The 13,623-nt window shown below is 44.1% G+C and overlaps 1 protein-coding gene across 1 annotated transcript in view; it reads left to right on the top strand.

The window, feature by feature from the left end:
• The first annotated feature begins 2,347 nt into the window (after positions 1 to 2,347).
• itpkb (inositol-trisphosphate 3-kinase B) overlaps positions 2,348 to 13,623 on the top strand; it is a 39,287-nt gene continuing 28,011 nt past the window's right edge. Inside the window, 5 exon segments of the mRNA XM_056294996.1 lie at positions 2,348 to 2,880; positions 7,472 to 7,653; positions 9,027 to 9,192; positions 9,987 to 10,268; positions 11,112 to 12,146. Coding sequence (XP_056150971.1) covers positions 7,607 to 7,653; positions 9,027 to 9,192; positions 9,987 to 10,268; positions 11,112 to 12,146 — 1,530 coding nt within the window. The 5' untranslated portion in view covers positions 2,348 to 2,880; positions 7,472 to 7,606.

Genomic DNA, 13,623 nt, shown 5'->3' with positions numbered 1-13,623 from the left:
GTGATAGTAGTAGTAGTAGTAGTAGCAGCAGCAGCAGTAGTAGTAGTGTACTAGTAGTGATAGTAGTAATAGTAGTAGTAGTAGTAGTAGTAGCAGCAGCAGCAGCAGCAGTAGTCAAATGGCAGTAGTAGCAGTAGTGGTATTGGTAGTAGCAGTAGTGGTAGTATCAATAGTACTAATAGGAGGAGTAGTAATAATGGCAGTAGTAGCAGTAGTGGCATTAGTAGTAGCAGTAGTGGTAGCATCAATAGTACTAATAGGAGCAGTAGTAATAATGGCAGTAGTAGCAGTAGTGGTACTGGTAGTAGCAGTAGTACTAATAGGAGCAGTAGTAATATTGGCATTAGTAGCAGTAGTGGCATTAGTAGCAGCAATAGTGGTATTGGTAGTAGCAGTAGTCGTACTAGTAGCAGCAGAAGCGGAACAGTCGCAGTAGGAAAGCATCATCATCGTCATCCTATTTCAGATGACATCAGCCCCACAGTATTTGTTGAAGGACAGCCGAGTATCTCCCACCTCACATTTCCCTCTCCGAGGATTTAAATCGGTCCCCCTCCGGTCACAACTTTGCCTCTCCATCTGTAGCCTTCTGCTCTGATTGCCCATCCAGTAATCCCAGTCAAACTCGAGGTGAGTATTTTCCTCTCTGACGTCTGTACACTGCAAAGAATAACACACATGCGGTGCGAAATGCTTTCATCATGTATTCGGAGACAATCAAATTTATGTGTGTAGTACATGGCTAAGCTCTAACTCCCTCCGAGCAAATTTGTTTCACGGTAAATCTTACGATAGTGAAATAAATGACATAAACTAAAGCTCTTTAAAACGAGTATGATAAATTCACTGAATTCATCAGAGCCAATTTTCTAAAGAAATTTCCCTCGGAGTTTCTTGAAACTATGTTGGTAAGTCCAAAAACGAGATTAAAAAAATAAATAAGTAGTAGGATGAGTTTGTCATTATTTGCAGTGTAATGATCCCAGGCCACTGTAAGCCTCCATGAATGGAACATTAATTTTACTACTGTCCCAACAGCAGGGATACCGCATTCAAATCACCACTGGACCTTACGCGTTTCCCCTTTTCCCCCACTATCGCTCGACTATTTACAGAAGAAAAAGATTTACACGTTTGATTGGAAAATGGAAGTCTGGCCTCAGAGGGAAAGATATAACCAAATGCAAAACACTTGCAGGGGCCAGTCCAGTCAGGGACCTCTGGATTTTTCTGTCACACTGGTGGATTGAATTGAGATGCCGTTGCTCACCGGACTTCATTTGATGAGTTACGTTTTCAAATTCATTTATGTTCAAAGACTAACAAAAGCTTCCCAGGTGGTGCTTAACACGTCCAGTCTAAGCCTGACCACAGTTATTGTATGAAAGTTTATCTGGCCATAAAGTTTCAGGAGTCAACTTGTCAAATTCTACATATTGATACCTCGTTTGACAACTCCATGAAAAAAATAACACATTTCGTTTCAGAGGAGAGGACGTCGTCATGTCTTGAACTCGCATAAAAGGCACAGTATTGCTGAGGTTGTAGTAACCCAGTCACAACATTATGAGATATAATAAGTCTTAATTCTCGGATTACATGCAATACTCTGGTCTATTTGTCTTTCTCTCCCTCTCGAACACCTTACATGCCTGTCTCTGCTTTATGAGAGCTTTATAAGATCTAATGAGATCTAATGAGATCTCATAAAGCTGTGACTGAAATCACATAAAACCTATTAACCCCTTCTGGGGAACTGCAGAAAACACAGTTTGCCATCACCGCCTTTTAGCTCGAACATGTATCCTTTGCTGTTGCCTACACGGAGCGTTATGTTTTGTTTGTTTTTTGTTTTTGTTTTTCTATTGCGTATTGCTCTATCCTTAACAGCTGCATGATATCTTGGTGACTGGACACAGAAAAACAGAAAAGGGGACAACAAAATAACACAGGCACGTACGCACACACACACGCGTACACACGCGTACACACACGCGCGCGCGCTTGTCAAAGGGCTTCCCCAGTCCCGGACATGTGATAGGCTGAGGTCTTCCCCGGCGTCGCACGCGCATACAGTATACGCACGCAAACGCGCACAGCAGTTTTTTCCCTCTATAGTGAACCAACACAGAGACACACAAGACACACGCACACACGCGCGCGCGCGCACACAGAGAGAGAGAGAGAGAGAGAGAGAGAGAGAGAGAGAGAGAGAGAGAGAGAGAGAGAGAGAGAGAGAGAGAGAGAGAGAGAGAGAGAGAGAGAGAGAGAGAGAGAGAGAGAGAGTCTTGCCGCTTCCGGCTTCAACAGAAGCAAACGCTTTACTACAATTCGAGGGGTGCCGCGCTGCACATGACAACAGAAAGCTTCGCAAACTCCACCCTCACCTCCCCCCACCCCCCCAGCGAAGAAACGCAGTTAGACGTTTTGACAGTATTTTGCGGACACATCGGGGGGGGGGGGAAATATAGTAAGAAAAGACACCCAGAGATTCGCTTCCTTTAGTCTTCTTTTCGGGTGGAAGAGGATGTTTTGTAAGACCCCCTAAGTGTCGCTGGCGTCGAGGAAACCGGACCGGGGGTCGGCAAGGAGGAGAAAAGTTTTACTCTTCATTCGCGCGACAACTTTTCTAGATAATTAGCCCCGTTTTTCGTGGACGGGCACGGACACATGCTCGTGCGCTGTTTGCGTGTGCGTGTTTGGCATCTTTCCCTCTCTATCGCACATACACACACAGGCGCGTGCGCGTTGGCTTTCGTGCACGGGAGTCCGTCTCGGTGTTAAAGAGCCGCGTTAGCCCCGGTTTCTAACCCGCACCGTCAGGACGAGCGGTAATGCAATAAGAGAAGTGTTGGAGAAGCGGGGAACGCGATGTGTGAGGTAAGCCAGAAGTCTTGGTTGGCTCTTTTTTCTCCCCCTTTTGAGTTGTTTCTTCTTTGAAATGGTGAAGACACCCATTTTGAACTTCTCTCTTTTTCTTTTTTTTTGGTTTTTCAACGGAGGTTCTGCGGCTGTAGCCCGAAGACGTTGCGGACTGAGTAGAATTACCAGCTGCCCCATTAAACTTGCATGGTGAATTCACACGCAACAGATGTTCAAGAGGAGCAAATTCCGCCATTTGGGCATTATTAATCTTTTTTTCCTCTTTTTTTGGGGGGGGTACATGAAGTTACACCTCGATTGTGTAAGGCACAGTTTATTTGTTTGTTTGTGACACTTGAAATCTCGATTTAGTCACAATCGCCTGGCTTTATCTCTGCTGAATGCATCTGTGTGTTCCCTCAGAAACGTTGCTCACCCATTATGAATATAAGGCAGACCCCCAGGGTCACCAGTTGTGAGACCAACAGTAGTTAATGTCCACTTGGTTTGGAGACAGAAAAAAACGTACCACTGTGATAATAGATAACTACAGGTTAATGAATGATGGTAATAAGAATGATGGCGAAGACGACGATGAGGATTGTGTTAATGGTGTTCATTTATACTACCTATTTGGTGTTTTTTTGACGCGTCTGGTAACCCAATGCAATCTTTAAATATGATTTTATATAGTAACTAGTGATGGATTATACTCTGTCCATGTATGCAGACACTATTTCTGAGTTTAAGAAAAGCCTGGAAAAACTTGGCCAACTCTCCGTTGCTTTCAATAGGGATGAGAACTGGTAAACTGGGCAAAAATAGACTTCAAGGATCTTACGTCACTAAAGAAAATATCCTTTTAGATTACTGTCAACCTCTCAGACGTTGATAAATGTATTAGGTTTGGCCTGAGTTAAGGTTATTCCTTCGATTTATGTTTGCAACAAGTGTGTGAATTGAAGTGAGTACGGGACAAATAATTTACACTGAGGTAAAGGAATGAATCGGTGCACGATCTGATCCGTGTGTGCACCGATGGTCATCTCTCCTTTTTTTCACTGAAATGTCACTTCCCTGTCTGTTTTAAGAAGGCTGGGGTGCAGCAGCCACCGGCTCCCGTCCACAGGCCTCCTAGTCAGGTCAACACTTTAGTATTACTGTTTATTAGTCTGTCCGTGGTATTGTATCGTGACAACATTTAGACATTGTCATATCAACGTGCACAATTTTGTTCCCTAAATGAATGATAACAAGAATTTGTTACCTAAATTCGGAAAATATTTGAGGGAGTATTATTTGAAAACTAGTTTTGGTTTGGTATCATACTTTACATCATTACCAAACCCAAACCTCATTTGGATCCTTAATTTTTTATTTTTTTTGCATGTATATATTATACATTACGATATCGGGTAAGATTATCTATGGATTATTGTGATAAGAATATTTTCCATATGACCCAGTACTAACTCAGGGTGATCCCACCACACCATTCACTTTTGTATTAGACTTAGACTGGCACTTCAGTTAAACATACTTCTATACATTTTACTTTTATTTAGTGTTTATGTATCTGGGACAGAATGAAGGACTGGATTTATGCAGAGGTTTTTGTTAGATAGCAGGGGTTTTTTTTAAATTTCAAACAGACAGAGCATAGTAAACAACGGCAACCCATTATGAATAAATACAGCTAGTCTTGTTCAACTCAGTGGGAAAAAATGAATGCGCACCAATGCTTCTGTTTGGGTTTGTTTAATATAATAGCTATGCAATAGGTTTCACATCTGCACTCAGATATCCCGAATCACCACTGTGAATGTAGTGGCCTACGAGGGTGAATCGGTGAATTAATTATTCAGTGTGAAGAAGAAAAAAAAAACAGCTAACCTGGCTCCCAGAGAGCAGTGCTGTGCACATCGTCTCCCGTCTGTCTCCTGTTGCGTCACCGAGCAGAGAGGCGATCCCAGGTTTACCCTGTGGTCATGACCCGATGTCTGATCTTAAACTATGCATTAAGACACAAAACAGCTCATGGGGGAAGTTTCTTTCCCCCTCAGCTCCCCTCATGTTAGGAATAACGGTCCGCTTTAATTAGAGATTAGCCCGGGACTTCCTCTGAATTAGTTCAAGAAGCCTGTTTTTTTTTAGTTTTTTTTTTTAGTAGACTGTGGTAGTTTTGCTGTTTTGTTGCTTATCAGCCGACAAGATAAATGCGATTATGAAGTGTAAAAAAAAAGTTGTTTCTACTTCTGTCTATCTGTGTCACTCACCACCAACAGGGAAATCCTGTAGTTAGTAGAAAAAACAGAGGACTGATCTTGATTAGGAATAACAATTAGGATGATGTTTATCTATCGGTTAAGATGATTCCTCTCAAGTACAGTTGCAGATGGGTTTTGAGAGTAGTCATTTTCTACTAATAATGGATATCCTGAGGTTTAGTGCATACTGCATACAGTAAGCTGTAGACTGGTTGCAGATTATAAAGCCATAGACTGGTGGAGAAAGTATGGATGGATGATTTAGAGACACTCTCTTTTCTCTCAGTAGGTACTGCTGAGGCACCCTTGAGCAAGGCACTTTCTCCCCACTTGTGCTAGTGGAGCTGCTCAGACTCCAATAGAGGACTTGAGCTGTGCACCTGGTTTAAATGCATGTAACTGTATGAATGTGGTAAATGATAGATGGGATGCATTTATACAGACTTTTCTAGTCTACCCGAGCACTTAAGAAGCGTATGCCTCACATTCACCCATTCACACTCACATTCATTACAATGAGGACAGAGGCTGCCATGCAAGGTGCCAACCTGTTCATTGGGAGCAGTTAGGGGTTCCGTGTCTTGCTTAAGAACACTTCGACACACTCTCTACCGGGGGATTGAACCAGCGACCTTCTGATATGAAATACAAAGCGCCTTTTTCTTGGAAATAGGGGTGAAAACAAAATTCCTCTGAGTGTCTGTGCCACTCTGCATCACTGTTGTGCAACGAGAAAGTCCCACGGCCAACCCTATGATGCATTCCCAGCTTTCTTTATTCAGGAGCCAAACTGGGTCACAGGCCTGTTTATGGTTGGACCCCCCACATGACAAGTGTAGAGGTGTGTTTTATTGAGCCATGCCATCTGACGAGCCAAAAAGGGGGAACAAAAAATAGATAGGAATAACAACAATAATGATTGCAGCAGCTTATTATACATTTATTCAGATTGCTCAAGCTTATTTTAAGATATATTATTTTTGCTTATTTTAGATACATAAGGCTCTGAAAAACAAACTTGAATCTAACATGTTTCATGACAGAGCAACATTATTGGGGTCTTTTGATGGACATTCAATTACAGTAATAGTAATTTTTAAAAACTCCGAGATAGTTCGAGTTACAGGAAAATACTTAGAAATAAACTCGATTAGTCAAGATGGAAACTACATAGCAAGCTTTTTGTTTTTATGGTGCTTTTTGCACCATAAAAACACACTGTTTGCGTCTTCATCGGTGGCGTAGAAAAGTGCCGGTAGTCCCTTCCTCTCGTTAGTTCTCTCTCCGCCTACCTTTCTAACCCTGTCTTCCATATCTTCCCCCCCTGTGTCTCCCCCTCTCTGCTTGTCTTCCTCTTAGGCTATCCCTGCCTTTGCCCATCTCTCTCATGCACGCTCTCTCCCTCTCTTTTTCCATCTCTCTTACCCTTCATCGCCGTCCTGACCTTTGTTTCTTTAACCTTCTGCCTGTCTATTTCTCTCTTGCTCTCCCTCTCTTTACTCACTAAAGGAATGTTTCTCCAGTGTAAAATGTGTTTTCATGGTGAAATCCATCCCAGTTTAAGCAAACAAACCCTGGCCCCGCTTTCCAGGTTAGGATAGAGCCCAAGCTGGAGATGTGTGTGTGTGTGTGTGTGTGTGTGTGTGTGTGTGTGTGTGTGTGTGTGTGTGTGTGTGTGTGTGTGTGTGTGTGTGTATACACACACACATACACATATATATACATACATAGTACATATATAGGCTGTGCTGTGCACTGGCCATGATGTTGCCGTTCTTTCTGCAAAACCAAATAACTCCGCCGACTGAGAATCATCCATTACTATCCATGAAGCTAACATGGCTGCCACCATAGAGCGACTGTCTTTAAACTGCTGTGAGATAGACCATGCTGGTGTTATTAAAAGCAGCATCATAACACTCTGCTCTTTTATGTATGTGAACACCGAGCGGAGAAAGGACTCGTTGTATGAATGAGTTGTCTTTCTCTTTCTTGGTGCTTGTCCCACTTTCTCTGTGTCTTTCAGTTTCTTCTTTTTCTTTCTTTCTCTCGCTCACTCTTTTTCTTCCTATTTTCCACTATGACCTTCATCATGTTGTGTGATCAGTGAGGTCAGAAGTTGGGTGCAATTTTCCGTCAGTGCATCTGGCTTGCTGTGTTACTCATGGTATCTTCTTCTGCAAGTTTGTTTTAATTTATAGATTCCTAATGTAAAAAGTGGCTCTTATTGGGATATGTTTTCTGTATTTTATAATTTTCTGACTAGTTGCGCTGAAATTTACCTGCTTTTTTTTTTGGTTAGATATTCAATTTTTATTGTTTTTATAACTTTTTGACTACAGTTGCTCAGTCCATCCCTGTGCTTCTGAATGAAGGTGAAGGAAACACTGAGAGCCATTCTCCAGACCTCCATGCCACTCTAGAGGAGATTGTTAGATGACTACCCAGCCCTTGAAGCCCCTGGCCTGGCCGTGGGGATGGCAGCCTCTGCCCTGAATCTCAATTGCCCGGTAGTCATGAACAGGTGGGTTGTTAAGTTTGACGAATGCACCCTGATGGACGATGCATAACATTTTAACAGGCATTTTTCGTAGAGATGCAAAGTAATTTTAACCATGTCAGCGACTGTTGTAATGGTATTTGCACACTAACTCTAAGCCATAAAAGTTTAATAACGACGACGTTTCCATGCTACTTGAGTCTTTGTCAGGTCAGAGTGTTTGAGAAATGAAAACCACACCCATCTTTATACATCACGCACTCCAATAGGCTGACAAGCTCCATGATGGTAGCCGTGGTTAACCATCCAAACCACCCAGGCTGATCAATATCTCCAAAAAATTAACAATGCAACGTAGTACATGGAAAAAAGTGCACTGAAAAAGCAGTAATATAATACAAAAGCCATACTATCAAACATACATCTCATCTTATACACATTATATCAAATTAATTATCCCACATATCAGAGTCTACATCACCTACGTGTAAAAATATAGTATTGAATTAGAAGAAAGAGAGAAGAAACCTTAACTTCTTGTACAGAAATTGGGTCTTAACACCCCCCTATAACAAGTAAACTTAGATCAAATAACAATAGATTGTATTGTATCGTTAATTGTTTTTGGGTGTTTATCACCCTGGGCGGTTTGGATGGTTAACCACACCTGCTATCATCGAGCTTGTCAGCCTGTTGGTGTGCATGATGTATAAACATGGGTGTGGTTTCCCATTTCTCAAACACTCCGACCTGGCGAAGACCCAAGCGGCATGGAAACGTTGTCATTGTTAAACCTTTGTGGCTTAGAGTAATTGGGCAGGCATTACCCCCCCTTTTTTTTCATTGATGTTCTGATACCCTTGCACCTACGTAATGTGTGTATAATTACTCTCCTTACACGTGTAATGGGATTTGCGCCATGTTTTATTGAATCCATGAAAACAGGAATGGAAAGCATACAGTCAGGAGAATGTGGTAATTGACAACTGACCAGCAGCGTTTTGCTCCCCATGAGAGCGGACCAGCAGTTACAGAGTTATTCCATTTCATGTACAGCTACATTATGAGCATCAGGCAAACTAGCATGAATTTTTAGGTGCGTGTGAAATTGCGTTTGCGTCTGTGATCTCTGATTTTAAGTCCTACTCTCTTTCCGTGCATGTTTCCAAGTAATTCAAAAGGTAATCCCCTCTTTCTCGAGAAGCGTCTGCAATCTGATTACGCCGACGGAATCTCTCCACGGATTACCATCATTGGTTTATTGTTATGATTTTGTTATTGATTGTCTGCTCCGGCTCATCTGATTTATCTCCTGTCCACCTCTCACCCCCTCCCCTCCCCTCCCCTCCCCTCTCCTTCCCTCTCCTCTCTTCTCTCCTCTCCTCTCCTCTCCGTAGCAGTAATAAATATCAGCCGAATCCCTCTGGGACTGCTTCCAGTACTAGATCCAGCCCAGGGGGCCGACCGGTGCTTCCAGTCCCAGACCGGAGCACCTACTGCCAGCTACTGGGTGGGGGAGCCCTGGGTGGAGATGAAGGCATCTATAGTCCAACGAGCCCCAAGGTAGTCAACTTACAGTTACAATCACAGGAAGTGGCACAAATGAACCCGTTGTGGTTTCTTTTTTAATCTGTTGCGTGGTTATCAGTAGCAAAGTCAGACATGCAACATCTAGTCGGCCACTTACGGTAAACCACATTACTGTTACCCACTTACTCAACGGGCAAACGTGTTTCCTTTCTCGGGGGCGGAGCATCAAATTATTGGCTGGCAGGGGTGAAAGTGAGTGTGGCCACTCTTTACACTTACTGTTTGAGTTTACATTAACATGTACTCATTTGGCAGACGCTTTTACCCAAAGCGACTTGCTGTACAAGAGAGTCAGTAATTTGCAGATAAAACTCAAGTGGTGCAAACTGGCATCACAGAGCACCACATAGTAATCATGTCATAGCCAAGAGTGTGTGTCAAGTTGAGAGCAGTGAGTGTATGTGCACCTTCGATGATCAAGAGGTAGAGGATAGGAAAATCAGAGTGCCAAATAGAGTAAAATTGCTACAAAACTGTAAAACTGGCAAATTATGCCAAGGCAGTATAAAAATGGAAAGTGCGCGTAGACTGTTAGATAGATACTTTTTTGTCCTACATCAGGAGATTTGTTTTCACCCTTTGTAGGACAATAGTGGATACCAGTAATAATGATGTTTACCTAAGTAAGGTTGCAAAAGTAGCAGCCAACACCAATTAATAGTCACTGCATCGTGCCACCAGAGACCATTTCGGATTAAACTTTCCTCAATTAAGATGAAAGTTTTTTGGAAGTTTACCTCACCCCTCCTTTGCATTTCTGCTCCTAGACCAGCCCCGGTTATGGAGCCCCGGGCCAAACCTTTGTCTTCCCCACCTCTCCCTCGCTCAGCCCCAGCCCACGCTCCCGGTCCCCCTCCCCACGACACCCTGAGCACCTGGGAGTTAATGTGAGCCAGCATGTCAGACGGCTGAGCTGTCCCGAGGCGGGGGAGAGGGGAGTCGGGGAGGAGGAGAAGGGAGGAGAGACTGGAGGAGGAGGAGAGAAGAGAGAGGAGAAGAGACGCCAGGCACAGCTGCTGCAAATCCACCGAGAGTTGCAGAATGTGGAGGTGATCATCCCGTGTTCGTGTGTATTCATGTACTTCACCCATCGGCACCGACTCTGAGGAGGCTCGAGCAGCCCCGAAAATAGAATAAAATAAAGAAAATAGATATGAAAAAGTCATTGCTGATTAGATGAGTTTCTGATAAGAAGTGGAACGAGATTGGTTGAGCCACCAACCATCAAAATAAACCAAACACGTGATGTTTGATCTGAAGTTTGCAACTTTACCAAATATGTGACTTTACTCAAAGACTTACATCTTTTTTGACTAAAAATACAGTAAACATCAGAATGCCGGCTTTCAGCAGTGTACATTGTTTGCATATCAGTAACGTTGAAAATTACATTACTTTTTCCCATAGGTAGGCATGAAAAAAAACATCGGATAAGTTGGTCAACAGTTTCGGTGTGCAGAAGGGTCATCTACAGGTCTACATAAAAACCCCATTTTATTTTCATATGCGTTGTTAAGCTTTTTTCGTTGGGGAGAGTATGTGAAGAATACAAACTATGTGCATTTTATATCTTTCCTTTTAGATGAGCACCCAGAACCATTTTCATAAGTTGGCACCAATGCCTGTGCCCCTCTCTATTTCTGTCCACCCACCATCTGTATTGTTCAATCCAATCTTCCTCTCTCTCCCTCTCGCTCGCTCTCTCTCTCTCTCTCTCTCTCTCTCTCTCTCTCTCTCTCTCTCTCTCTCTCTCTCTCTCTCTCTCTCTCTCTCTCTCTCTCTCTCTCTCTCTCTCTCTCTCTCTCTCTCTCTCTCTCTCTCTCTCTCTCTCTCTCTCTCTCTCTCTCTCTCTCTCTCTCTCTCTCTCTCTCTCTCTCTCTCTCGTCTTCCAGGTTAGGGAGAAAGTGGGCATGTTTGAAGCCCACATTTCAGGGATTCGAGCCCAGGTGCTCGGCACTGAGTTGCAACGCAGTCCACGGTCTCCACGACGACAGACTGGACACACCCCCTCTCAACCCTGCCAGCCAATCACAATCTCTGATAGCTCGACGCTCCGCCCCCGAGAAAGAAAAGACTGCTCCATGCTTCAAAACGGGAGAGAGAGGGAGGAAGAGATAAAGGAAGGAGAGAGTAGAGAAGGAATAGCAGAAAGGAAGGTGGACAAGAGCGAAGAAAATGCCGGTGGAACAAGTGTAGAGGACAAGGTGGGGCTGGGTCAGAATAGGAACCAATCAGAAATGGGTGTAACACCGGCTGCCTGTTTAGACGGACCACTTGGCATCCAGTGGTCACTTCAGACATTAGAACCAGACCAAGGCACAGACAGAGGAACGAGAGAGGGGGGAGGAGAGGTAGAGGAGAGAGACAGCATCAGACAGGGAGAGATCAATGATGGAGGAAGAGTGAGAGAGGAGAGAGTAAACAAAGTAGAACGAGAGGAAGGCAGGGGAGGAGGAGAGGAAGAGGGAAATGAGAGACAAGGCCACTCATGTGCTGACATGGTGCTCCAGACTGCAGGGGAGGACAGGCCGAATGTAAACCCAGAGGACAATGCTTCGGCTCAGGCAGAAAGCTGCAAGAACCCCCCGGGTCTGCTGGACATCATTCACCACACCTCCAACCACTGTGTCTCCGTGCCTCCCCCCATCCCATCGGTCATCGTAACTGACCACGGCCTGGATGTCCCCCTGCATAGTTCAGAAGGCCCCAGCTCAGAGCAAGAACTGTCCTGCAGCCCCAGCCCCAGTTCCAGCCCTGTTCCTGGGACTAACGCCTCCACTCGCTCCCTCAGAAAGTTGTCCTCCTCTTCCACCTCCTCGACTGGTTTTTCCTCATCCTGGGATGAGTCCGAAGAGGATATTTCCAGTGATACAGAGAAAGGGGAGCACCTCCTCAACCCTGCACTCCTCAATTCCCAACAGAGAGCAGTAAGTGCAGCCAATGATGTGTGTGTGTGGGTGCCTGTGTGTTGACAGTATGTGTGTGCGTGTCTGCGCATGTGTATATTGCTTGGTGTGTGTTTTACTTTGTGCGTGTTTCATAAACGTTTCAATGACTTTCTGTTGGTAGCGGATTTGATTTTGGCTCATCTGAGGGTGTAAAGATGTGAATCTGTATATATGTGGGTTTGTAGGTGTGTGTGTCAGTATGTTTCTGTGTGTTTTCATGTGGGTGTGAGTTTGTATGATGTGAGTTTGTATGTGTGTGTGTGTGTGTGTGTGTGTGTGTGTGTGTGTGTGTGTGTGTGTGTGTGTGTGTGGCCTGTGCATGTTGCTGTGTGCTCTTATTTAAAATTGGCCTGAGCTCTTTCCCCGAGTAATGGCTGACATTCTCACTTACAAAGCTAGCTCTGTGTCCTGACCTGTGTAAGAGTGTGTGTGTGTGTGTGTGTGTGTGTGTGTGTGTGTGTGTGTGTGTGTGTGTGTGTGTGTGTGTGTGTGTGTGTGTGTGTGTGTGTGTGTGTGTGTGTGTGTGTGTGTGTGGGAGGCAATAGCAAGAAAAAGAGAAAGACAGAGAGAAAAGATTGCTAGTCACACAAACTAAGGCTTTGCCTGTAGTTGAGAACTAGTTGAAAGGGTAAGACAATGTTTGTACGTGTGTCGACATGCCCGCATGAGTGTGTGTGTGTGTGTGTGTGTGTGTGTGTGTGTGTGTGTGTGAGGGGGGGGGTATCTGCATGTGTCTGTGTGTGTGAGGGTGGTGTATTTGTGTGTGTAGCTTATATTTAAGTCACACAGGGCCTGTATATGAGAAAAGTTAAGCTTTTAACTGTCTATTTCAGTGTATCTGAGACTGTGCACCAGTTCTTACATATTTTTTTCTTGTGCAAACTTACATCTCAAAAAATATAAATATTCTGAGAAATGAAATTACTTTCTGCAAAGGGAAGCATACACACACGCGCGTGCACACACACACACACACACACACACACACACACACACACACACACACACACACACACACACACACACACACACACACACACACACATACACTTGAACACACTTGAACACAGACAAAGAAAGGCAAAGAAGACGGAAAGCCAAAAGCAGCATCATTCTGTATTCACTTGTCATGGTACACATCAACATTTCAGTGACCATGTACACTAGGGCCTCCCGGCTACAGTATGTCCAAACAGAACCGAAAAAGAAGACGAGTGATCACTCAAGAAAGTTAAAACAGTTTGTCTGTCTTCATGTGCAGCCCCATGTCTTTGGAAACACGTTACGGAGATGCCGCCTTGGTGACGTGTATGGCGTTCTATAACATTAACCATCAAATCAGTGCAGTCTGGCATGCTCCCCAGCCTGACCCGCTTCGTTGTTTACAAAAGGCACAGTCAACAGTCGTCAAAATTTCTGTTGAAACCGCACGAGACGGCAAATTCAGGGGTTATTC

This window comes from Lampris incognitus, chromosome 15 (genome assembly GCF_029633865.1).
Source record: "Lampris incognitus isolate fLamInc1 chromosome 15, fLamInc1.hap2, whole genome shotgun sequence".
Classification (NCBI taxonomy): Eukaryota; Metazoa; Chordata; class Actinopteri; order Lampriformes; family Lampridae; genus Lampris; species Lampris incognitus.
Note: the sequence above shows the minus strand (reverse complement) of the source record. Positions and strands in the feature narration are given on the sequence as shown.